Genomic DNA, 26,821 nt, shown 5'->3' on the forward strand with positions numbered 1-26,821 from the left:
CTAAGCCGACTGGGTTAACAGGCTGAAGATGTTCGTCCGAATAGGCCAATAGGTCGAATGAATGGATGTCAGGTCGAATGAACGTAAGGCCAAAAAGACGTTAAGTAGAATGGCCGCTAGCCCGAATGGCTGTTAGGCCGAATGAACGATAGGCAGAATGGACGCTAGGCCGAATGGTTGTTAGGCCGAATGGTAATAAGGCCAAATGGTTGTACGACCAAATGTATATAAGGCTATGATCATTTAGTATCCGGGAACTTTATTTCGGTAATAGCTACGTTAATAGAGCTCGGACATGCAAAACTTTAGTAGCGTTGTATTGGTTATGAAAAGGACTATCTTGCCTATTTTTGATAGATTTTTAAGTTAACATGTGTTTGAGATATTTACGATGCAAAAAGACATGGATAAAATAATTTTGCACAAATTTACTCCTTTTACGCATTTTGTGCCTCGAAAATTCTTCATTGTTGACTTGAAAGCTCATGTACTGTTGATTTTTTCTGATTTTTTTTTCGGACCAAATGGTTAAGAAGTATATGAGCCACTCTAGGATCCACACGAAGTTTAAACCAACCATCGGAGAGCAACCCTTGATCTTAAATATGGTAAAAAGTCTATGGTTATTGGGGATAACTGAATGCAAACTCCTTAAATAATGCAAACATCCATATCCGACAGGCAAAAAGTGTTGCCTGACTAGTAGACACCAAGTAAATAACTAATAATGATCAGTTCCAAAGATCGCGATCTGTAATTCCGGTTTTTTCACAATCTAACAGATGTGTTCTGATGGACCGGGAAATTTATGTTTAAACCGAATTTAAGATAACAAATTCTTCGAGATGCCTACTCATGAAAAGGTTCCAACAAGATTCCAATTGCTTTTTCTAGGTGAATTTGTGTAAAATATCATGATTTTGCAAAGGTTTTGCTTCTGTGGTATTAAAAAATAAAACAATACATGACTGAAGAAAATGTGCAAAGATAAAAAAAAGATTTTATGAAAAAGTTAGAGTATTTCTTGAAAACATTGATAAATAATTTTTTTTATATTTTTACATTAAATGTCATATTAACACCTTCATTTACTCCATAGAAAGTTTTTCGATCAAATGAATAGTTTTTAAAATACACACGTTTGTAACTGCCCGGATACTAAATGATCATAGCCTTATCAGGCCGAATGGATTTTAAACCGAATGGATGCCAGACTGAACGGAAATGGTCGCTAGGCCTAATGAATGCTAGGCCGATAAGACATATTTATGCTTGTCTGCATGTTAGGCCGAATGGGCATTAGGCCGATTGGTTGTTAGGCCGAATGGATGTTAGGACGAATGGTTGGCCTAGTAACCATTCGGTCTAACGTCCATTTGGACTAACAATCACTAGACTTAACATGCAGATAAGCGTCAAAAATGTCATCCTTTCGACAGAATGATCATTCGACATAAAGGCCACTCAGCTTAGCAACCAATCGTTCAAACAACCATTCAACTTAACTTCCATTTGGCCTGACGTGTAGACAAGCTTTAAAGATCTCTTATCGACCTAAGAGCAGCCTAAGAGAAAGCAGCACTCAACGGAGTCCGCAGTAAATTTGATACTTCGAAATTGGAAGATCAATATGGAAAACGGTAGTTACACAGTTGCAGTATTTCTGGACTTCAAGAGAGCTTTTGAAACAATTGATCGGCTAAAGCTGGTAGAACTATTGGAAAGAATAGGTATCAACGGAACGGCTCTAAACTGGTTTAAGGACTACTTAAATAGCCGAATGCAAAGAACAAAATATGGTTCATCTTATTCGAGATTTCGAGAAAATAATCTAGGTGCCCCACAAGGAAGTGTCATGGGTCCCTTGTTATTCATATTGTATATTAATGATATGAAAAACTGCCTACGATATGGTCGTCTTAACCTGTTTGCAGATGATTCCGTCTCCTACTGGAGTGGTAAGGACTTAGAGCTCGTCATTCAAGAGGCAAATGCTGATTTGGAAAATATCGCAGAATTTCTGAAACGTAGAAAATTATGTCTAAATATAAATGAAACCAACTGGATGGTTATTGGTAATCGGAAGATTGGAGTTTGTCCAGATTTGTCCATTGATGGTTGTGCCATCTAAAGGGTGCGCCTAGTCAAATATTTGGAAATACAAGTCGATGAAAAGCTTAATTTCATAGCCCATATCGATTATATAATTAAGAAAATCGCCGTGAAATATGGTATACTCTGCCGAATTAGCCGATACATGACCTTCTGGTCAAAAATAATTTATGTTAAATCTGTTATAATGCCACACTTCGACTATTGCGCTACAATATTGCTCAATGCATCTGATACACAAACAAAGCGACTGCAAAGAATACAAAATAAAATAATGCGAGTAGTAATACGTTGTAATTGATACACTTCTAGTGTTTTAATGCTGGATATTCTTCAATGGTTATCAGTTAAACAAAGGATTGCATATAACAGCTTAACTTTTCTATACAAAATGAAAAATGGAATGTTACCATCTTATTTGACGGAAGGCCTACAGTACGGAATCGACATACACAGATACAATACCAGAAGAGCACAAGACTTCAGACTGCACAACACTAAAAAAGAGATTAGCAAATGCTCTCTTTTCTACAACGGATTTAAAATGTTCAACAATTTACCGCCAAGAATCAAAGACAGTGTGAATATAAGCACCTTTAAGAAACTAACAATACAACACATAAAACAGACTATTTGATAATAGGACCAATCCTAAAAAGGGCCATACGAAAGTGATGAAGATCTGAAAAAAATCAGATATGAAATTGTACGGTGATGGACATACGCGGGAGTAAGACGAAAAAATCGTGCAGAATAAGAAAATAAATGTTAAATTTAAATATTCAAAGGATAAAATGTCTCTCCCACTTCTAAAGAAGCGTATGGGGTGGAGGAAGGACCCAAATGGGCCTAAGGGACCATCACAAAAAAAAAACTATTAGGCATATCATCCATTCGGCTTAACGATCACCCGGCTTATCGTCCATTCGGCCTAACGACCATTCGGCCTATTGTTCATTAGGCTTAATATGCAGGCAAGCGTTAAAGGCCATTCGGTCTTATGTTCATTAAGTCTTATGACCATTCACCCTAACGACCATTCGGCCTAACATCAATTCGGTCTTACGACAAAACGGCCTATCGTCCTTTCGGCCTCATGATCATTCGGCCTACTGACCATTCGGTTTAACATCCTTTCGGCTTTACGTTCTTTCGGCCGACCGAATGACCTTCGGCCTAATGGCCTTCGGCCTCATGACTTTGGATTAAATGACCCAGCCTCGATTTTTTTACCCGTTAGAGCTTCTGGAGTTTTAATCCTGATTAAAAAAATATTTAAAAAAAAAACTTAGCGCCTGAGAAAGTTCAAGTTAGAAGGCAGATATATGTCGTGCACAAGAATATTTTTCGAAAATTTCTTTAAGATCATGATCATAAGTCTCATATCTTTAGGTTTCAAGTGCCTTTTTAAATCGTCCTCTAACTAACATGGTATAAGTTTGGCTCCCTAAAACAATTTATTTGCTTGTTATCTGACATTCAAAAGCTCTGAAGCCCTGGGAGTAATCAGTCAATATGCATTTTTTCAGGATAAATACATTATTTCCTTACCACTTCCGTGTAATTTTTATTGTTGTTTTTCTGATCAAGTATTCATTTCATTTCAATGATCATACAGGAAACCTAAACTTTGGATAGATAGTAGAATTAAAAAAAGATATTATAGAACAAACTTAGGGTTGTTTGATTCAATAATTCAATCGAAAAAAATTAATTAAAATTCCCGAAAAATTAGGATGATCCTCTTTTCAAGTCCTTGAAATGTTAGATTATAATCGAAAAAGAAGCATCCGCCACGCAAAAGGTGAGTCTTATGCACCTCGGGATTGAATTTGAACCCTAACATCGACATTGCTGAACAATTTTGATTCTTAATTTCTACTGAATTTTTCCAATACATAATCTTCAAGCATTTGAACTTTATTGTCGCCCAATCGGAATAAGTAATCATATTGACAATTTTTTAAAAATGTAAAACCAGTTGAAATTGTTTTATGCAATTATGTACCTAGTGATTTAAATTACGGCTTAAATTATGGTATGGCATTTTGATGATCGCATGGCATTTTAATAGGCAGCTTAGCTATTCTGAATGTTAGCTTTGACTCCAGTAAGTGCTTCAGTCAGAAAAAGCCAGTTGGATTTGTCTGCCTGCACTGCACTGTGGTCCAAAAGGGCTAAAAGTGGAACTTTTTTCGTAGCGCCTCTATCTTTTATCTTATCTCTTAAATGTCTTCAGAACATTTGCTTCTTCAAACATGTTTCGTAGATTAAAAGCATCAAAAGTTTGTCAAAGTCCACTATACAAAAATTGAAAATTCTAACTTTTTTATTTCAATAGATAGTGCTTTACTTCATACTACAAAGTTGTAGAATACGTAAAAATATAAAACTTTGTTGAATACATCAAAACTCTATCTCTTTTTAGAGCAGAGTTATAAAGGTTTTATTTTGAAAGTTATTTAAAAGTTAGTTTATTTAACTTAACTATAGTTAGACGAGGATTTACATGAACAAAATGTTCTTTACATTTGTTGAAGCATTCAAATCACACGTTTTGCACAAGATTTCAACATTCTACGACGTTTCCTAGCCAACTTATTGCAACTTTAAGTTTTATTTTAACTCAACTTTACGAGCACTTATTGCAAAAACGTGCAAGTGAATTTTTAAAACTAATAAACCACATTGAAGCTTGAACTAAGTGCAACAAATTGGTGTTATTGTCATTTGTCTCCACGCGCTTATATTTAAACACAACAAGCATATATTTGATGTGTTTTACGTGTTTCCATACAAAAATTATTCAACTGCCTTCTTCCTTCGTTTTGCGTAGCATCTGCGTAACCTAGAAATCAATTTTCCTATTTTTTGTATAACTTTCAAAATAAAACCTCTATAACTCTGCTCTGAAAAGAGATAGAGTTTTGATGTATTCAACAAAGTTTCGTATTTTTACGTATTCTACAACTTTGTAGTATGAAGGCTCTATCTATTGAAATGAAAAAGTTAGAATTTTCAATTTTTGTACAGTGGACTTTGACTAACTTTTGATGCTTTCAAGCTATGAGGCATGTTTGAAGAAGCAAATGTTCTGAAGACATTTAAGAGATAAGATAAAAGATAGAGGCGCTCAGAACGGACGAGTCGGAACGACGAGGTGGAATCTGACGAGTCACGTCATTCGACTCGCAGAAAAAAAAAACCCAATATAAGGTTTTGGGGTGGTAAACAAAAGCTTAGTGATCCTATTGAATTAAAATTGATTTAGACAATCGTCACAGAGCTCCAGTAGACTATTGTTTAAAAACCGAAAAAAGTGACTTTTCTATAATCGATGATGGATGTTTTCTTCCTCAAATTAATAATGAAACAAGCAAAAAAAAACATCGAAAATAGTAATGAGAGGATTTAAAGATTGGGAATCTCTACTAAATTTCATTTGAGACCTCGTAATGACTTTAATGACAGATCGAGTATAACGATCACTTAGCCTTATCCTTCGTTTCACATGGCTGTAACCAACCCAGATTATGTTCTATACAGCTGTAGGTTAAAAAGATAAATAAATCCGAATCCAGAAATGAACAGTTTTTGAAAATTTGTGTCTGTCACCAAAGATCGAACGGCTGCTAGTCAGTGGTAAAATTTTCAACCCTCTCTCGAATCCACCACTCAGTAGGTAGGTACAGCAGATTTGTGGTTTTGAAAAGCTGCGGCTTCGCCGGCCATGTTCGGTACTGTTCGCTAGACTTGGAGGCTTCTTTTTTTAGCCACTATAAAACCGACAACAACAACAGCCGGCCGTTGAATCGAGTGCTTCTGAAATGAGTGACCGGGGGATAAAAAAAATGACAGAACTATAAACCAACAACTGCCGGCGCTGATGATGAGCGGGAAGTGGTATTTATTCTTACATATAGTTTTTTCTGGTTTTTCATTTCCTCAAATCCTCCCCCTCACATTCTGGAAGCGATCAACGACTCACAGCTTTGTTGATGTTCTGAGTAGATTTCAGTTTATTTTTTTTTGTCTTCACTCAACTTCTGGAAACATTACAAAAGGAAGCTTTTTTTCTTCTCCGGATTGAAAAAGGTGGAAGACCCCAAACGTGTTCTGTTTTTTTTCCAGACGCTTCCTTCCAACAAAAAGTCAAAACATGAGGATGGTGGCGCAGAATAAGGTCTGAATACAAAAAAAGGCGGATGGTTTCCGTGCCATGCCGTAAGGTGCCTTCTACAAATGACAATGATGTGATGGTGGGTGTTTGGTGACAATAACCTCACATTTGTCCACGCCTCCTCAGAGACGAAGAAGGTTCGTTGCTGTTCGAGCGTTGCAGTTGTTGAGGGCTTACGCGGAAGACGCGTGCTCAAATATGGCGGCGGTAGGCATGGGGGAATTTGCTGCGGAGAGTTCTCTCCAACAACGGCAACAAGTGAGAGGGGCTCAAGATTGGTTGCGAGCGATAAGCGCCATTTGACGCAGTGAAAGATCATAGATTGTAGATCATTAAAATTGCCCAATAAACGGGCCATCATAAATTGTCGAGCGAGATTGTTTGCTGAATTCACAAATAGGAGAAGGAAAGGGGGATTTTGATTATTTTGTTCTTAGATACAGAATTTTTACAAAAAAAATCCTCATTCAAAATTTAAGACAAAGGCAGTTTTAGAAAATTTTGAAACAGCTAACAATTCTGGATTGCAAGTTTTCATAAAAAAGGTTTTTACCAGAAGCTTTTAAGTCTTTGGTTGTCATTGTTGACAAAATTTTGAAACGAGTTCAAAACGTCGAAATTTTCAGAACTGTCAAAATTTTCACTGTCATCAAAATTGTAAAAATTGTCCAAAATGCCATCGGATCAAATGTAAAAAAGATCCTTAAGAAAAAAAAAATTGTCAAAATTCTCATCATTTTCAAAGTTGTCAATATTATCAGAACTACCCAAGTTGTCAATATTGTCAAAATTGTCAACATTTCCATAGATTTAAATATTGTTAAAATTGTCATAGTTATAAATTTTTTTAAATAGTCTAACAGTCATAAATTTTATAATCTTACACAGACAAACTAGCATTATTTACTGAAGGTTTATTCAAATTTAAATTTTGAAAACCTCCAGCCAGCAATGGTTACAAAATGTTTTTATGTACACACATGTCTACTTAGTATGATAATCAGTTATAACGGATTTCCACGAAAAGTCGGTCATTCCGAATTGACCATGTTTTCCATGGCTTCGAGAAAAAAAGGTTGAAACTAAAGCAAATTTCACATCCCTCGATTTTTTTTAGGCAAATGAAGAAACCACATACATAACTTGAGATGGCTTATTTAAATTCCACAAACCTACTCCGCCCTTCTTCGCTTACCAATGGGGGGGAGATGTGGGGGTGATTTGGTGATGAGGTCGAGCTTAGCCAAATTCACTCTCTCTCTCTGAAGTGGCATCTCTACAACACCACACATGAAGCTTTTTTTGGCAGCCCAGCGAAGGTGCCGAAAATAATCAAATCAAACAAACGAGAAAAAAACCCTCCTCCTCGTTGCGATTTGTGTGTGATGTATGATGTTTAAAAGGGCGGGGGAGATGTGGAGGAACTTCGGGGCGGCGGGGATTGTTACTCGACTTTTGGTGAAAAGTTCAAGTCCGACGCAGCAGGTTCAACAGCGACGAGTGCCCACGTTAATGAACAGCTCGCTTTTAAGTTTCGCCATGATACAAACACGTGCACGCTCCATATTTTAATGACCGATGATATGTATGTGGCTCAACAGATAGGTACGTACCTGAAAATTTACCAGCAGAAGAGTTTCCTGAAGCTCGTTCGATTGGGTCTCTTTGGCTTGATCTCTGACGAGCGAGTTGTTAGTGTGAGGGACACACATACAGCTAGCTGAATGGTACAGCGAAGAAAGAGGCACACGTACAAATGAACGAGATACCCCACAATCATCGTCATAGATCACAGTTAGTCCGTTCGATCCAAAATGCTCGTGGCTGTGCTTGGAAACACCTTTTTTTGCTACTTTCAGCAGGACAGTGATCGACGAAAACATAGCAACACTAGTCAAGTTGTCAAAAATATCAAAAGTTGAAAAAATGTGGAAATTGTCCAATGTGTCGAAATTCTCAAAACTTTCGAAAAAGTTTAATTTTTAACGAATTAAATTGTTAAAATTGTAAAATGGTCAAAATTGTCTATATTGTAAAATTGTTAAAAATGACAAAACTGTAAAAAATGTCGAAAATGTTAGAATTGCGAAAATTGTCAAAAAAGACAGAAATGACAAAAATGATCGAAATTACAAAAATGTAAAAAATAACAAAATAGTCGAAATGTTAACATGTCAAAGTTGTCAAAAATGACAGAAAACGACAAAAATGACAAAATAGACAAATATGAAAAAAGTGACAAAATTATTGATATTGTAAAAATGTAAAAAATTCCAGAAATGACAAAAGTGACAAACATGACAAAAATGATAAAAATTACAAAAATGACAATTATGAAAAAAAATGACAAATTTGAAAAAAAAGACAAAAAATTCAAAAATAACATAAATTACAAAACTGACAAAAATAAAAAAAATGACATAAATGGCAACAATGACAAAAATAGTGAAAATGATAAAATAACAAAAAGATAAAAATGACAAAAATGACAAAAAATAACTAAAATGACACAAATAACAAAAATGACAATTCTACAAACATTACAAAAATGTCAAAAATGACAAAAATTATAAAAATGACATAAATAACTGAAAAAATTTGCAAAACTGAGAAAAATGACAAAATTTGTGATATTGTAAAATTATCGATATTCCAGAAATGACAAAAAAGAAAATGTAACGAAAAACCGAAAACGACAAAATAAAAAAATATGACCAAAATTATAAGAACGATGACAAAAAAAAAAAAAAAGAAAAATGACATAAGTGACAAAAACAGTAACAATTAGAAAAACAACAAAAATGACAAAAATAACACAAATGACAAAAATAAAAAAATTGGCAAAAATGTTAAAAATGACAATTATTACATAAATGGCAAAATGACTAAAATGACATGAATGATATCAAAAACAGAAATTATAGAAATTACAAAAACGACAAAAATTACAGAAATTACAAAAATGTCCAAAATGACCTAAATTTTTGACAAAATTGGGAAAATTGAGAATAATAATAAAATTCTTGATTATGTTAAAATTTCAAAAATCCCAGAAATGAAAAAAATGACAAAAATGGCAATAATAACAAAGATGAGAAAAAGGGCAAATGTAACAAAAACCCGAAAATGAAAAATGGACAAAAATCACAAAAATGACATAAATGGCAACAATAATAAAAATTATAAAAATGACAAAAAAGACAAAAATTGCAAAAATGATAAAAATGGAAACAATTACGAAAATTAAAAATATTACAAAAATGACAAAAATGAAAAAAAATACCAAAACGCCAAAGATCACAAAAAAGACAAAAATGACAAGAATGACAGAAATGATAAAATGACAAAAGTGACAAAAATAACAAAAATGACATAAATGACAGAAATGACAGAATTTACAAAAATGACATAAATAATATAAATAACATAAATGATATAAATGACAATAATTAGAAAAAGACAAAAATGACAATAATGGCAAAATGACAATAATGTCACGAAAAACAAAAATGTCAAAATTTTCAAAAATGACAAAATAACAAAAATGACAAAAACGACATAAACAACATAAATGACAGAAATGGCAAAAATGACAAAAATCACCAAAATGACATTAGCGACAAAAATGACAAAAAAGGCAATAAAGACAAAAATGAATAATATCACAAATAGTACCAAAATACGAAAAATGACAAAATAAAAAAATTAAAAATATGGCAACAATAACCAATATGATAAAAACGACAAATATGACGAAAAATGTCAAAAATGACAAAATTATCAAGAAATGAAAAAAAAAACTGAAAATAAACAATAATGACAAAAATGATAAGTTGGACAAAAATGACAAAAATTACCAAAACTATGCAATTTCAAAAAAGAAGTGACACAAATGTTACTATTTTTGTTTATGGCATTTTAGTAATTTTTGAAGTTTTGTAGTTTTAGCCATTTTGCCGTTTTATTTTTTGTTATTTTCTTCAACTAATTAACAGAAATTACAAAAGATACCGAAATTTACAATTCTATCCAGTTACTCCAGTAGCTTTCAGAATAACAGATATAATCGTTTGTTCTCATATTTTAGTATAGAATGTAATGTCAGGCATAATCTTGACACCACGAGTCCAGGTCATGGCTTCAAAATCAATACATTCTAGAATACTTGAGTCGTTGTTTTCATTCTTCTTTTCTCGCTCTAAACGCAAAAGTTGACAAATCCTCGTCAGAACGTTCCCATCAGAACATCACTGTTTTTTTTTGTCACAATTATCGTTCTTTTTATTTCTCGTGTATATTTTTACTAGTCAGACTAGTGGTTGCCGATCAAATTGTGTATATTCATGTTCTACAACAATTCAATTCAAGGAATCGTTTTTTGTACACGATTTCATATCATTTCAAAGTCAGATCACACACGAAGGAATCGAGAACATTTCCACAGCCTGTCGCTATAATTTTACATCTCACTGCCCCCGCGGTGCTGGTGCGTCCGAATCCGAAAGGTAAGCAGAAAGCAAAATTGGCTGACGGTGGTGCCGTACCGTTTGGTGTGTGCTTGATTATAGTGTTTTTTTTCTGCTGCTGCTTCCCTCGTTTAGCTAGCTACTGTTGATCACAAGAAGAAGGTATAAAAAAGAGAGCAGCAATAGCAGGAAAAAAAAGTTGGCAACAGAAGAGACCCCCTCGATCCATTCGCCGGGTATACGGATAACTCCACTTCGGGTGGTGTTGTATGGGGATTGTTGTTGGGTAGGTGGTTAGAGCGTTTTTTTTCCTCCCTATACTGTCTTCATCCGATCTACGTTTCCGTACTCCCTTTTCCTCAAACCAATCCGATCGTGTCTGTTGATCATCATGCTGTGTTGATGAGCGGAAGGTGTGCTGGCTGGATGGATGCGAGCGAGACGTTTGCGTTAGTGTATACGCTGTGCCCCGCGCGCGGAAGGGAGTGGCTCAACCAAGTCAGAAGCAGCGCGACTGTAATGAGTACAGAACTAAGGCAACAAGCAACAGGCAGCAGCGATTGAACGCCCCCTGTGCAGAAGTAGAGAAGCCCCTCCGGTGCGTTGTTTTTTTGCTACGCTATCTACCTAGTTGTCATTATTATTTTGAGGAATATGAGCTCGTGAGTGAGCGAACAAATACAACAGAAGAAGGTGAAAAAATCACTTCTCCCTGGCTGCTGCTGCCGGAGTCAACAACATCAACAATAGTAATAATACGATGACGCGAGTGATGATCACTGAAGGCAGGCGTGGGGGAGAAGTGGAGGATCCAAACAGCGCTAAACGTGCTGCTCGCTAGTAGCTTGTATTATCCGACCAGCACATTAAGGAAGGCGTACCGCGTATAAAGAAGCTTAGCCCGTGCTAGCTCAAGACTCCCCCGATCGTTGTTGGTCTATTCCGCACTATACCATTCTTTTTGTGGATTTGAAGCCATGCCATGCGACGCGTCGTCGTTGTCGTCGTCGGTGGGATTGTGCAGACCTTGAACTTGTGGCTGACCTGTTGATTCATCAACCGCCATCACTTGCGGCAATTAACTGGCAATTTTGAGAGCCCGATTAGCGATAGCAGCGAAAAACAAGTTGTACGATGATCGTTAAAGATCCGAAAGGATATAGGAGTCAAATTGTTTCAATAAGGTTTAAAAAAGTTGGAAACAGTCGAGACTTTCACGCTGAATCGAAATCCGATGCAAAGCTAACACCTGATTGTGATTCCCTCTGTCAGTCCCCGATCGTCCCTCGGCAGTTAGAAGTGCTTTTTACTCAGTAAAATTTTATTTAGTACCACAATTCCAGATGTTAGCAATAGAGACAAGACAATTCCAAAATGTAACATTTACTAGACCTTGGCCTGTGTTGCGCCGAACTACTCGGCTTTGCCAACAACAGCCACCATATGCAAATTTGTCCGACGAAAGGAAATGGCTTCCTTAGCAGCCCTGGCAACAGGCATTCCGTCGACCGACCGATGATGGCCAATGGATTCTCGTCGATCCTCCTCGGTATTCCATTCTCCAGAACACACACTACACATGAACTATTTTTTCTATCACAAATTAAATAGGCTTCCTTTTTGTTTCAACTTAAAACCAGAACTCTTTCACTGTCATCCTTGCTCCCGAAAAATAAAATAAAACACATCCAGTCGACCAAAATCTTCAAGGGCACGCTTCGATTGCACTGCCAAAAATCCACATTTTTCACACGGGGATCCGCTCAATCAAAAGGAAAAAAAAAGGCACACACGAAGAAAACGCGCGGCGGCGACCTGACGCACCAGCTCGGAAAAAACGCGTGCAAGCGGAACGAGCGAAGCGAACGAGACTGACGGACTGCGCCGCCTCGGCTGAGCTCCAAAGGTATTCTCGAATCGAACCAAAAATGGCGGGTACCCACCGCCCATCGTCGTCGTCGTCGAATAAAGAGCGCGGGTGTTGTGGAGTGATCGCGAGTGGAAAATGAGTGCGGCGATCCCTTTTTTTTTGAAAATCCCTTCGGGTGGGTGAGAGTTACTGCGAAGGTTGCTCAGCGAGGAGCGTCGCTATAGAGGAATCGTGTGAGAGCTTGAGGGTGACCTGCTAGCAGGTTTGATGATCCTCGGAAAGGTTTCACTGAAAAAAGGAAATAACAATTGCAAATGAAACGTAATGATTTAACAAATCTGTATTCTGGTCCCAAATACTGAACCTAAATTAACATTAAAACTCATGGGAGTTTTTTCCTGGGCTTTCAGGGTGCGTCCATTAAAAAAAGTGATTACGCAAAATTAAAGATTTCGAAAATCCAAAATTGAGAAATCAGATACAGATCTTTGTAAACTAATATTTTAATTCTAGAAATTCGGATACTGATTCAGAGCGCAATTTTTGAATTCAGGTTCAGAATTCAGATTCAAGTTTTACAATCAACATAAATTTTACAATCAACATAAATTTTTGAGGAATTCAAGAGATCATAAACTTAATACATTGCGGACTAAATACAAGATATTTCGTTTTTTCGCTTACCAACAGTGTGCTGAACTCCGAAGTATAACTCCAATGGACTGAATTTGAGTGTTAAACTTTATTCTACAAAATTGAACACAACATTTGCTGTAACCTAAAAATGCTAAATTTGTAAAATTTATTCCAGGGCTTTCTGAGCTTTAGAATGCCAAATGTCGGTATTTCTCGTCGTAGATTTCTTCGCGGTTCTTAATGTGTTAAGATTGCTTGTCAATTCAATTTTCAGATTACAATGATGTGAACAAAATTAGTTTGAAAACACAATTCAATTGAAAATCTCAAATAAAAGGTAGTATTTGAGTTCATTGTTTAATCCGAAATCCTCAAAATTTACTTTAAAAATCATCCATAGGATTTTCATTTTGGAATTGATTCTTTATGAAAAATATTTGCTGTTAAAGAAACATCTTCACTTAAAAAATCTGCACAAAATTCTATATTTTCCAGTGTATTGTTTAACAGTATTAACTCATTAAGGAGGCCCAAATTTTCTGGCATTTAATGTTTCAGAAATCAATAAACAAAATTCTGCTTATTTAATATAGACATTTGAGTAACGGTAAATGTCGTGTTAAATTTTGTAGAATGAGGTTTCATTATTAGATTCATAAAATTTGAATTCTGCTTTTTAATGGAGCATACTTGTGGCAAGCGAAAAAACGGGATATCTCGTATTTGGTCCGCAATATGTTAATATTGCAGTTTTTTTTAAAGCAAATTTCAAGTTAAAGTTTGCATCAAGAAAATTAATCCGGGAATCTGATGATTTTTATCTCCTACATTTTTTAGTCATCAAATATTAAAATCTTTGAATTTGCAAATTAGTTCGGAAGATTGGGCTTGTTGATTTGTGTATAGAATAAGATGTTTTCGAAAAGGAAAACTCGTCTTAAAAAAGCTTATTTTATGCCCAAATCAACTAAGTTTGATCTATCAAACTGTTAAACAAGTTCATAGATTTTTACCATCGAGGAAAGATAATTTAGCTCTCCTTTTAGATTTAGGACCATTCAGGACCCAAGTATTTAAAAAAGAATAATCATATAGTTACAAACATAATTTGTTTTAATTTTTTTGTATTCGTGAATTTTTGGGCAAAAAATCATTGGTAAAAATCAGTCACCAAACCCCCCCCCCCCATGAGTCGGTTCTTCCTACGGCCCCGCCCCAGGGTTAGAGAAATTCAAAAATGACCCCAAATCAACTCAGTCTAATGTATCATACACACAAAACTTTTGGGGCTCCACTTAGCAAAATTTCACTGTTACTTTCCGTTAGCAAAAATATTTTTTTACCGTCGAGTTAGCAAAAAGCTAAATTTACTTGATTTTAGTAATTTTAAAGTTTATCTTGCTTGATTTTAGTAAAACGAAGGTTGTTTAGCCGCTTTGTGTACAGACAGCAGCCGCCGCGTGTTGGAAGGAAAAAAACAAACTGACACGATTGAGCGCGGTTCCGGAAGTTCGATTCTGGTGGTTCTAAATAAGGGTGGCTAAGTCAATTACGATATACTAGCCTAATCGACGCCGGAATTAAACAGATTTTCCAACTTTTTAATTTTAAAACTGTTTATTATTTTTCTACCAGGTTACAGCTTCAAAGAGAAACCCTCAACAGTCTGGAAATGAAAAGGGCCGAGACTGAAAATTCAACGAGCTCCATCCGATACACAACTTAGTGCATTCGTTGGTAAGAATGGCATTGCATTTCGCTCGCCGGAAGGTGCGTCCCCAGGATCGGAACTTCTGTTCAACAAAGTGTCAAATTTATTAAGAAAAATTTGAACAATAAATTAAAATTGAATGAAATTTGAGTATTGTATTGAATAATCAAACATTCTTCCTAAATCTCCAGAGAAAAAAACATAAATTTTGAAATTTCAGGTCCGGCGATCTTTTTCTCCGGTTTTTGCTAAAAAAGTGAGCAAAAAATGCGGCGGCTAAATTTTTCTCTCGTTTGCTAAAATTTTAATTCGAAAAAATTGCTTAATTGATTGCTAAGATTTTAGCTGGTCAAATTTGAGCAAAATTTTGCTAATTTCCGGCCTTGAAAGTTTTGTGTGTATGCATAAGCATAAGCAACTGTTTCTGTTTCGGTACTGGAATAGTACCTTTAATTGAACCTAGATCTAAAATACCTATAAAGAGTTTAATAATACAAAAAAATCAATAAATTAATTTTCAACTAAAGGGTTATAAAGAAAAATTATTGCGGCTTTTTACAATTTAAAAAACCCCTAAAATTCCCGAGATTTTCTTTTATTCTAATAAAAGTAAGTTCGAACTTTGGCTTAGACTCACTCTGATTTCTTTAATTGCACAAAACCCAACCCTTCCCCCACCCACTGATAGAGCTTTCGGTTTTTAACCACCTAAAAAGAGGAAGTATCTTTTCAAAAATTTCTTAAGTAGGATTACTTTTTATGGCAAATAGGATGCAGGACGAATAGGAAGAGTTCATTGTTTGCATTTGAGTATCTTAAATCTATGCCAGCGAAATAAACTATTTCTTATTTTGAAAATGTTATAGCCAGGGTAAGCTCTAGGTCCTGTGGTAGGGTCACTTACCCTATAGGACAAAAAAGAGTTAAAAAATAGAAAAAGTGAGTTTGAAATATTCAACGAAAAATAGGATCAATCCAGGCTATTTTCTTTAAAAACCTGGCAAAATCCGGGAATTTCATTTCTAAATTGCCGACCGAAAATCCAGGCAATATCCGGGCAAATTTTGTCAAAACCCAAAAATTACTCAACCAAAATCAAGATTAAAAAGAAAAAAAAATTTTTTTTCATAAAAATTTAAAAACAATAGGGGAGAATGAGGATACTTGATCCCTGGGGATACTTGATTCCTTAGCTATATCTCCAAACTGGAATGTCGTACAAAGATCAAATGTTCTAGAAAAATGTATGGGAGAGTGGGGAATCATGGGCCACTTTTTTTCGTTGTTCTATAACTTCATTATTATAAAAGATAAAATGAAAATAAAAAATGGTATGGTTTTCTACATTTTCAAGGTATCATAAGGTATTTTTTTTAAATTTTAAATAAGTTATTTTCTCCAAATTTTGACTGTTTGAAAAAAAGCAATATTTTTTGGATTATGAAAAATGGTGGGGAATCGTGGGCCACCAAATCCAAATTGGCCAAATAACATGCAAAGTTTATGAGTTGACCCAAAACTGTGATTTCCTAATTCATTTCGCTAGTTTAAAGCAATTTCAGATGATGAAATTAAAAAGAGAACTGTGTATGATCGCATAGATTCCAAAACCTGGTTCGCGAACGTTTTTGCAAAATTTCTTATATAGGATGGATAAAATATTTTTCCTAACTCTTTATTTGGCATAAGAAACAGATAGGTAAAACGTATTTTAAGTTCTGAATGTGTATAAAAACATAAAAATATAGGTTATTCAAGATGTGTGGCCCACGATTCCCCACAGGCTTGATTTGCAAATTGGTTGCGTTTGTGTGACTTATTGATGTTCCATCAAAAATTCCCTTTCCATGTGAAAGATCATGACAAAACTAAGATCTTAAGCGTATGAGCATATTTTTGTTATGCATTTTAGGTTCCCCATCGATGAAGTTAGCGGATGTTTTTTTAACCTTCCAAAGCCGTTCGCTAAATATCCGTTTCGGGGAAATATGAGTTGTAATTTGATTTCGTTCTCGTGGCTGTAAATGGTAACTGATTTTGATGATATTATATTCATTGTGTAGGTAATTTATTCTTATTACTCAACATTTCAAAATAAAGTCGATATGTATTACCAGGTTTTAAGAAACTGGTTCGGAAAGTTAAAAGTCCGAAAAATCAATTTTATTTTTAAAATACTCATAACTTCTGACAGCTTTTCTGTATTTAATTATTTCATTGATGTTTGAAATTGTCAAGAATCCATCTATCCGACAATTTATAGATATGTTGGGGTCCAATGAAAGTTTTTACCGCTATGACAGATCTTCCGGTAGAAAAAAGTCTTACTTTAAAAAAACGACATCCAGCTTCGGCTTTGCTTAACTGTATTTCATTTCTCTATGAACCGATTTTAAAAACTCAAATTTTAGTTTTTTGGCGTTAATTTGATAATTATTTTCATAGAACATACTTGGTCTGTCAAAACTACCAGTTCATCAGTATATTGGAATGATGATAAAGATGTTTGAAATGTGCGCTTCGGGTCATATTGACCCGAACGGCTTTGGAGGGTTAATTATGTTAGTAAATTTTTCTAACTTTTTTTAGCTTGATAAATAAAAGAATCATATGATGCGTATTTCAATCAACAACATATAGGAATATATCCTCACGCAAAGCGACTACGATGACAGTTGGTTTGAGATTTTTATCTCAATACACATCTGAGATATTAAAAGTGGCCCACGTTTCCCCATGGCCCACGATACCCCACTCTCCCCTACTTAATGGAATTTTAACAAAATAAGTTTTTGGGTTATTGAACTTCGTTTGAAAATTTTACCCAATGTGGCTTAAAGATCTTTTTTCATCATTTAAAAATGTTCTTAACATGGAAATATAATAACAAAAATATTTATTCCAATACATCAATCTTTCGAGTGTAAAATGAACTTCAAAATACAATATTTTCAAAGTGATGGAAAACTCTCAACTTTTTTCAGTAAAAGTTTTCTAAAATGTTGATTTTGGGTACAATTGATCCCTAATATATGGGTACAAATGATCCCGGTATATTCTTCTTCTCAATGGATCGTAGTCATTGCTAATTACGAGATTACTAATATTTATCCAATAGCTAATATTCATCCATCAATTATCTGAAGAAAAGGGCTAAAATAATTGATTTTTTCTTGTTTATAAAAAATTGCGCCCGTAAGTATGCTATGTCATAAGGGTTGAGAATAAGCTATAGAATTTTTTTCTGACAATTATAGATTGTTAAATGAGAAGAAACATGACCAGAATAGTCAATTAACATTCTATCTTGGGGTTTTGTTTGATTTTTTCCATGGATTAGGGTTTCCTGAATAAAGGATCAAGTCTCCCCTAACTTCAAAAATAACGCAATTTTTTTACTCCCACGAAAATGCTTCTAGTTCATATACGGGTTCAAGTATAGTTCTAATTTAAGGAGCATAGAAAATTGAAGTTTCACGTTGTCAGAAAATGTTAAAGAGTGCGAGTTGCTAAATTTTTCCAAAAAGATATGGTGAAAATATGAAAAAGAGATCAAGTATCCCCACTCTCCCCTATCGTATTTTAGGCTTCGAAAAATCCTTTCTTGATTATTTTTTGCAAAATCTACTCCAAATGTTTTGTTTTAGTGTCAAAGTAAAAAAAAAATTACAAAACAATTTAATTTCTTTTTTGGCTAATTTACCAAATAAAGTGAATAAATCCGGGCAAAATCCGGGCATTTTTCATTGGAATCCGGGCAACCGGGCTGGGTCGGACTGTTCCGCAATTTAGTATCAAATATCCGGGCAATTCCGGATTAAACCGGGCAATCATTTAGTCATTTCTGGAACTATGCCACAGAACGTTTATACTTCTGTTGAAAAACCGATTCGGTTGAATAAGACAGATATATCTGCTTGTTTATGATGAAATGGGAACAATATAAAACGAATCCACTTGATTTTGCTAAAAGTTATCAGTAGTTCGATTAGAATTACCGAACTTTTTGCGGTTCATTCTCTCAAATCTATCGACCTTTTTTAAATTTTTTAAACTATAAAATTTTTGAAATTTGTTCGGAAGTTTTAGCTGTTTTTCGGTTAAAACTATCAGAAATAATAGAGCTTTTAAATTAAACATTTCAGTTATAACTGCTGGTGGTTGGAGAACTTTTTGAAATTGTTCCTGCTTCGGTAAATAAGGGCTTGAAGAGAGCAGCTTTGGAAGGCTGTTGGTTGTTTTGAAAATGTTCCAACTCCGGCAAATTAGACAGAGTTGCTCTTAGGAGCACATATTCGATAAATGGTTGTGGGTGGAAAGATCAAGTGGCTGGAAGCACTATGACGTTGAAGAATATTGTTTTTTAATGTTAGCTTAGCTTGATTCACTACTCACATCAACCTGAATCATAGAACCCGAAATGTTCTTTTAATTTAAGATTATGATTATGGATTACAGAAATTACTTTGTTTAGGGTTTGATAGCTTACTTAACTTTAGCATGTTTGTTTTGAAACAATTTTTTTTGTTAATTTCAGGTCTAAAAAGAGAACATGTTCGAAAATGACCTATTTTTTACTCTTTCCGAATTTTTCCAAGACTTTCCTTTTGTTTAGATAGAAAAGTTGATAATTCATCAGAAATTTTTTTGAAAAGTTGAAAATTTTATTAGAAATGTTAATTTGACTTAAAAAAATATGTACAAAATGTTTTTTTTTTTTTAAATAATGTTAATTTGTATTTCAATGAGAATATATTTTTCATTCTAGAATATTCTACATCGCAATTGTTTAACTGATGCCAACAAATCCTACATTGAAAATTCCAATGGAATGTTAATATTGACTTCGAAAGCTCCTCTGAGCACCACTTGATATAAGAAAATCAGCAGATCAAGAATCTTGAACGATGACGTGGATTTTGTGTTTGTTAGAAGAGATTTCAATATTTCTGTTGTTTTGTAGTAATTAATTGACTAAAGCAACTATTTGAAAAAAAAAGTTTTAAAACCAAAACAATCGGATAAATAATGAGTTCCGCAAGGTGTCATTGAAGGTTGAAAGTCCATGAATAGAAGAAAGAAGATGTCTCTATTTGATCAAATGTGTTACATGTGTCTCACATTTGATCTGGTACAGATATAAAAGGCCTACTTTCTCAGTTCGATATCAGAAATATTTATACCACAATGCAGCAATTACGTGTTTTTTCGAACTTTTCCTTGCTTGCCATTATATTGATGGCCATTGGGGGTTGTTTCGCTGAAAAGTTGGTAAGATTCATTTTAAGTGTAATTGTGTGTAAAAACGATGATCTATCATTGAAATTTAGACATGGATAAATTTTAATGACTTTGGACATAAAATAATAATTGAAATTTTCGCTTTTCAGAAAGAGAATTGGCAAAAATCTGGCCAATCGATTTTCGATTACTGCGAAGGTTTATACTATACGTCAGAGACACCGCAAAAAACGCTTTGTCAGATCCTCAAGTTGGAAGCAAATGACAACACCCCAAGTGGAGACTCCTACATTAATTGCAACTTCCGACTACTAAACTATGTCAACGATGAAGGATTAATCGATGGGGATAAAATCATTCAAGATTTTCATGCAGCCCAAATAACGGACAAGGACTCGGAAGTCAATCAAATTATTCAGGACTGCGAACAAGAGCTGCCTTCCAAAAAAGCGATTGATTACTACACATGCTTTCTGATAAATAACAATGTTAAATCAAGTTTTTCTAAAGTTTTTAAAGCCAGAGGAGTTCGCCCACAAAATTCTGATTCTAATTATGACAGCGAGACTGCCGTGCTTCAATATGATTTGAAAGCAAATGACTGTTCTTCGGATGTTTAGTAAAGTGTTTTAAACCTACTTAAATTTAAAAGAATATTTTATATTATCGCACTTGCATGCACTGCAGCTCAATGCTTATCATTTCTTGGCCAAGGTCTGCACAAATATCCCATTATAAATGAAAATGGCTTGAATAAACGATTTTAAGTTAATGCAGCACACTATTTGATATTTAATTTGCCAAACGAAAACTCTTTTATTTCTGTATTTAATCCAGTTATTTTTATGGACATATAAGATAGCACCCTTTCGAGAATGAGGTAGGTACTTCCAAAGTTGATTCATAACTTTTCTACGGCGCAACAGACGGCACTGTTTCTCGTCAATTTCTAACGGCTTGCCTTAAAACAGCATTTGAAATTTCACACAGGTTTCTGGAATATTTTTATTTGAGCTTGTACATTAGAGTGCTCCAAATGACTCGACTTTTGAAAAAGTTATGCGCTGCAGGCTTAAATTGATCCTTGGCCTAGTACAAGATCTCATGCCAAATTTGGGCGAGATCGGATCACGGAAAGGGGTCGCTCAACGAGCCTGAAGTTTGTATAAGATTTTGAGACATTTTGTTCGGGAGAAACATGAAAAACCAGTTTTTCATCAATAACTTTGGTTTCCGTGTGCCGATCTCTTTCAAAAACGGGTTAAATTATGAAAAATGTTTCATCCGAAGACTGCATTTCGATAACAGTTAAAATAAAAAGGTATTAGGCATCAAAAATGAGCTAAGTTTTTTAACGGTGGTATTCCAGCACTGTTAATGAGGCGTCAATATGTTCGACCGCCTCGACTCATTAACAAAAATGATGTTTTAATTTGTCAGAACAAAATATTTATGTGTCCCCTACAAACCTAAAAGCTAAAACTTACTCATGTAAACGTTACTTGATTTTTTTGCAAAAAACATGGATGTGTTTTGAACAAAAATTAAGCTTTCTAGACCCCAGGATTTGATAAATTCAAAATGGCCCCGAATTAACTCAGTCTAATAACCAAAAGGACAGCGCTCAGGGCGTTTGTTTATAATTACCTCACTTAACCCTAAGATGAATTTGAGACATAACTGTGACGTAAATGGTCTAGAAGTGAAACAAAAATGTGGAAAAAATGTGAATTTTTGCGGATCAATTCGACACTGATTTCGATGCAGTTTTACTGATTACAACCAACCTAAGGAGGTATTTAAGAATTGAACACGTGAATCGTATTCATCATTTCTCAGTAGTCGTACGTAGACTTGTTAAGTTGTAGACGATTGATTTAAAGACTTTCCTTATTTCTCTGAACAATGATAAGGAAATTTGTGTTGCTTATTTTGGCAACTGCTTTGTTGCTGTGTTGCTGTTATGTTCAAGCGGTAATTTCGACTCGATCATTTTCTTATTTTAACTTATTATTCGGAAGTTAATTTTTCGATTTACAACTTGCAGCAACCATCACAACATGAATGGGACTTCGACAACTGGGACTTGGGTAGGTCAGTTGATTCAAGATCCAGCGCTCGCCCTTGCGTTGAAGAAGTTGGAACTTGCGATCCGGTATGATGTCAATGATGTTTCCAAGGCGCTGAAAACTTTGGGTCGATCACTGTTTTTCGATTATTACATTGATGATGAGTAAATATGGACGTGTAATCAAGCGCAAGAAATACGTTTTTAATTTTTCAAGGTATTAAAGTATATCACATAGCTTCGGGCATCTCTGGGATTGTTTTTCTTGAACTATTCTAAATTTAAATTTTTGAACCTACTGTTTCTGTTTTGGTACACGCAGTAGGCGACTGTAAAACTAAGAGCACGCATTTTCCGTTTGCTCTGAATTTTGATATCAAAAATAAAAATTGAATGTTTCAAAATAAAGTGATTTAAGTGATAAATTCCGTTTGAATTTTGTGGATATAAAGTGAAACGAGTTTTTCGAGATACGAATACGAGACAAGGTGAAATTCGTATGCTGCTTCTCAAACATGGATGAATGGAATGAGATTTTCTACACCATTTTTAACCACAAACTTGTTATAACTATTCTTTTAAAAAACGTCAAGTGTTAATATACATAAGTGTCATGTGTTTGCATAAAAAAATAAATAAAAATGATACCACTTTTCCATTGAAGTTGGTATTTGACAAAGAAGCTTGAATAGCTTTTATTGTAGAGTATTGTCGCTGAATCCCCAAACCGGCGTTTTCGTTATCATCAGCGACGGCGACATCACTGACGACATTTCATAATGACCAGACACCTGTCAAACATCTTCCAAGTGTGGCAACCAAACAAAAGAAAGGGTTGCCGATTGCCGAATGAATTGTTCTTCGTCACTGGTTGGCAAGGTTGCCAATCATCAACGCGAAAATTTCGGATTTCAACTGCATTGGCAATATGATAGATTCAAATGCTATTTCTACCACAAATTTTTGGATCAACAGTTCGATGAATCGTCTTATTCAAATAAAGTGTAAATGACATAAAATTCGGTTTGAAAACTTGTTATGAACATCGTTTTTCTTAGGACTCGAACACTGATACTAGTTTCAAAATAAGAGAAACCTAGATGATTGCAAAGCTGTGGATTTGTTTGGAAAAGGTTGAAGCAACAATGTGGGATTTTTTCGAAATTTCAGATTTTGTTGCGCGTACTGTTTCCTTTTTTTCTGCCTAATGAATTCTTTATTATTTACCATGAAATCTTCAGAAAGGGTATAATTCCAAAATTGCTTGTATGTTTCAATAATGTTCTTTGTTTTCTGTGTTTCTTTCCAAGAGAGAGCAATGGCGCTACATCCATGGTTGATGACCAAGGATGGGAAGCAAAGAAAATCAAAATGTATTCATTCAAAAATTTTAATTTTTGTTATTAAAAAACCCCACTTCCACCCTCAAAAGGAAGATTAATCGGGGTTCGGAGTCCTAGAGCACACTTGTTTCAAGAATAAGGTTGCCAGATTGCCCGGTTTTATACGGGTTTGCTCGGATATTTAATACAAAATTTGGGTACAGACCCGACGATTACTTTAATGATTGACACATTTGGAATCACGGTATTTAAATTGTTTCCACGTATTGAATCAATTTTACCACTCAAATACTGAAAAATATAATTTTCACCGACGAAGTGAAATTAAAACACGTCCGTTGGCAACGAATCATGGCCTACCTTTTTCGAAGACTTCTGAGAAAAAAGTTGTTGAAGTTCGCTTTTTGGTTTTATTTTTCAAAATTTGCAAAAAACGGGAATTTGAACCAAATTGAATCTTTGATACTTTTATAACCTCAAGGTAATTTTTTTAGCAGTCTTCCCAAAGTTGTTAAACGAGCTCAAATCAAATATTCCATGACTTTTTTGAACGATGCCAGAGGTAGCTGTTCGACAATTGAAGAGAGATCAGAGTTGAGAGGTAGCTGTTTTCTTATCTATTAGAATTTCAAAAATATGTAGAATTTATTTTTTTTAATGTTGAATCTCTAAAATAAGATAATCTACAATCCTTGATCGAATGAAGGATAATGAATTGATTCAAAATCAGCTTTTAGTTTCCATTTAGGTTTCTTAGTTTAGCAGTTATGAAAGATCGATTCTACCCAAAATTCATCAATTAAAAAATTTTTGCTCGTTCTATCACGACAACTAGAGGTGCTAGACAAAATCTGACAAATGTGTTGAACTCAGTATGCTTAAATCTTGAAAAATCAGTGATTGAAACTTTGGCACCAAAAATTCTGTTCCCCTGTGTAATATAACGTTTCAAGTGTTTTCTTTTGATTTTTGTTGAATAGTTTCTGAGGTTTTGCCAAATTTGCCCGGATGTTGCCCGGTTTTTGGGTTGAAGATTTTTAAATCACACATAAACGAGATATAAATGTGACAAAAATTATTTACAAATGTGATAAAATGTGATTGGCTGAGACAAAATTGTGCATCGTGAAAGTAGAACAAGAGTCTAATGTGTGGTAGAAAATCTGTTTAGTCACTTCTTGTTGTTTATTGTTGTTTATTTGAATTAAAATCATCTGAAATAGGTGTCTTAATGATCTACTTAATATTATTAGCACATTACATGATACTTTTCTTAATTTCTTAATTGGTCACTTAAATAAGATTCAATACGGCGTTTGAAAGTTGGAGTAGAAACATTGAAGTCGAAGACATTATAATAACGTAAAAAGCACATTTTTGCGGAACGAAGAGGGTCGTTGCTGCCATAGCTCGTGTTTCTGGGTTCCAGAGAGAGCCAGTTTCTATTACGCAAGGTTCTTTCTGGAGCATAAATATTACAGCGAGAAAGTAGCCAGGAGCAGTCAATTTCGTTACGAAGTATCTTAGCCACAAACAGCGATTGACCGATGGAACGACGATCCGACAGCGTATGAAGTCCAAGCAGGGCACAACGATGAGCGTATGGCGGTAAATTCAAAGGATTCTCCCAAGGTAGCTCACGAAGAGCGTAACGCACGAACCTACGTTGGATGACTTCAAAACGCGCTTTCCATGAAGCTTCAAAAGGCCACCATACTAGGTTCGCAGATTCCAAAATCGATCGCACCAGGCAGCAATACAGAGCTCGCAAGCACACTGGATCAGTAAATTCTTTGCTCAAACGTATAATAAATCCCAGCATTCGGTTTGCCTTTTCGAGTACCACAGAGTAATGACGCTTGAAAGTCATATGACTGTCCAACAAAACGCCAAGATCCTTTATCTCCTCAACACGTTGCAACTGCTCGCCCAGAATATCGTAATTATGCATGAAAAGATTTTTCCTACGCCCAAACGAGATAATACAGCACTTCGCAACGCTCAAAATAAGTAAGTTATTACGGCACCAATTCACGACTGCGTCCAAGAAGCGTTGCAATTCATAACAATCAGCTTGGCTGTTTATGACTAAAAATATTTTCAGGTCGTCCGCGTACAGGAGAACTCCACATCCAATCAGCACCAAGTTGATGTCGTTACAAAAGAGCGTAAACAATAAAGGACCCAGATTGCTGCCTTGGGGTACCCCAGACTTCGGAATAAAGTCCGAGGATTCAGCAGAACCTATTTTTACAGCCAATCGCCGATCCGTTAGGTAGCTTCTGATCCACGCACACAATTGTTCGGAAAATCCCAATCTAACCAGTTTTTTCAGTAGAATGTCATGGTTTACAGAATCAAATGCCGCCGAAATATCGGTATAAATCGCGTCAATTTGCTTGCCGCCATCCACTTCTGGACCTATGCCACAGAACGTTTATACTATTGTAAAAAAAAAAACGATTCGGTTGAATAAGACAAAGATATCTGCTTGTTTATGATGAAGTGGGAACAATAATCAACGAATCCAAACAGTTGGACGCAGGCTTGTGTGTAAAAATTCTACGGCCTGATTAAGGACAAGGGTAAAAGGGAAAAAGCACATGATTGAAATGAAGTTATTGATTATATGAACCCGAAATGTTTCAATATCAATATTTACTAAAATCACTCACTATAATTGTTTATTTTTAATTTTTCTACAATAAATGCATTTTGAAATCCATCATCACAGGCGTGGCTTAGTAGAACGAGTTCCACATTGCCAATGATTTCTTCTGGTTTGTACAAATGTCACAAGAATGGTATTTTTGATTAGTAGCTCATACTCATTATTTAGTACTGATGACCTCTCTTTGATCATCAATAACGGCGCCGGCTACGTCCTAGTAGTCAATAGATAGTTTGTAAAAATAGAGAAATTGATGAAAGATATAACTTTACGCTTTTGGACCGAGGTCACCTCTGCATCCTAGCAATCAATTTTGTTTTGGAGTGTGGATGGAAAGATTTGACCAGGAAACACTTTTGACTAGTGTGATCTGCTTTTTAAGTGATATTCACGAAATTGTTATTTGATGAAATTCCTAACCTGATACAATTACAATCCTAGATTATTATCACATTTCTTCGTTCTTCTTGATCCTATTCAACAGGTCTATTTATTGGTAACTTTATTGCAAAATTTTCAATGT

The 26,821-nt window shown here is 34.9% G+C and overlaps 2 protein-coding genes and 1 long non-coding RNA gene across 5 annotated transcripts in view; 2 read left to right on the forward strand and 1 right to left on the reverse strand.

Annotated features, from left to right (window-relative positions):
• LOC129753805 (paired box protein Pax-8) overlaps nt 1–26,821 on the reverse strand; it is a 53,211-nt gene that overhangs the window by 12,036 nt on the left and 14,354 nt on the right. The gene's annotated exons all lie outside the window — the stretch shown is intronic.
• LOC129753823 (uncharacterized) lies at nt 20,108–20,995 on the forward strand. Its single transcript, XM_055749675.1, has 2 exons — nt 20,108–20,246; nt 20,366–20,995. Exons 1-2 carry the CDS (start codon nt 20,163–20,165, stop codon nt 20,834–20,836), a joined length of 555 nt encoding a protein of 184 aa, XP_055605650.1. The 5' UTR covers nt 20,108–20,162; the 3' UTR covers nt 20,837–20,995.
• LOC129753832 (uncharacterized) lies at nt 22,052–22,481 on the forward strand. The gene is made up of 2 exons (XR_008738958.1): nt 22,052–22,190; nt 22,264–22,481. It is a non-coding gene; the product is annotated as an uncharacterized LOC129753832 (long non-coding RNA).

The sequence above is a fragment of the Uranotaenia lowii genome, chromosome 1 (genome assembly GCF_029784155.1).
Source record: "Uranotaenia lowii strain MFRU-FL chromosome 1, ASM2978415v1, whole genome shotgun sequence".
In the NCBI taxonomy this organism is placed as follows: Eukaryota; Metazoa; Arthropoda; class Insecta; order Diptera; family Culicidae; genus Uranotaenia; species Uranotaenia lowii.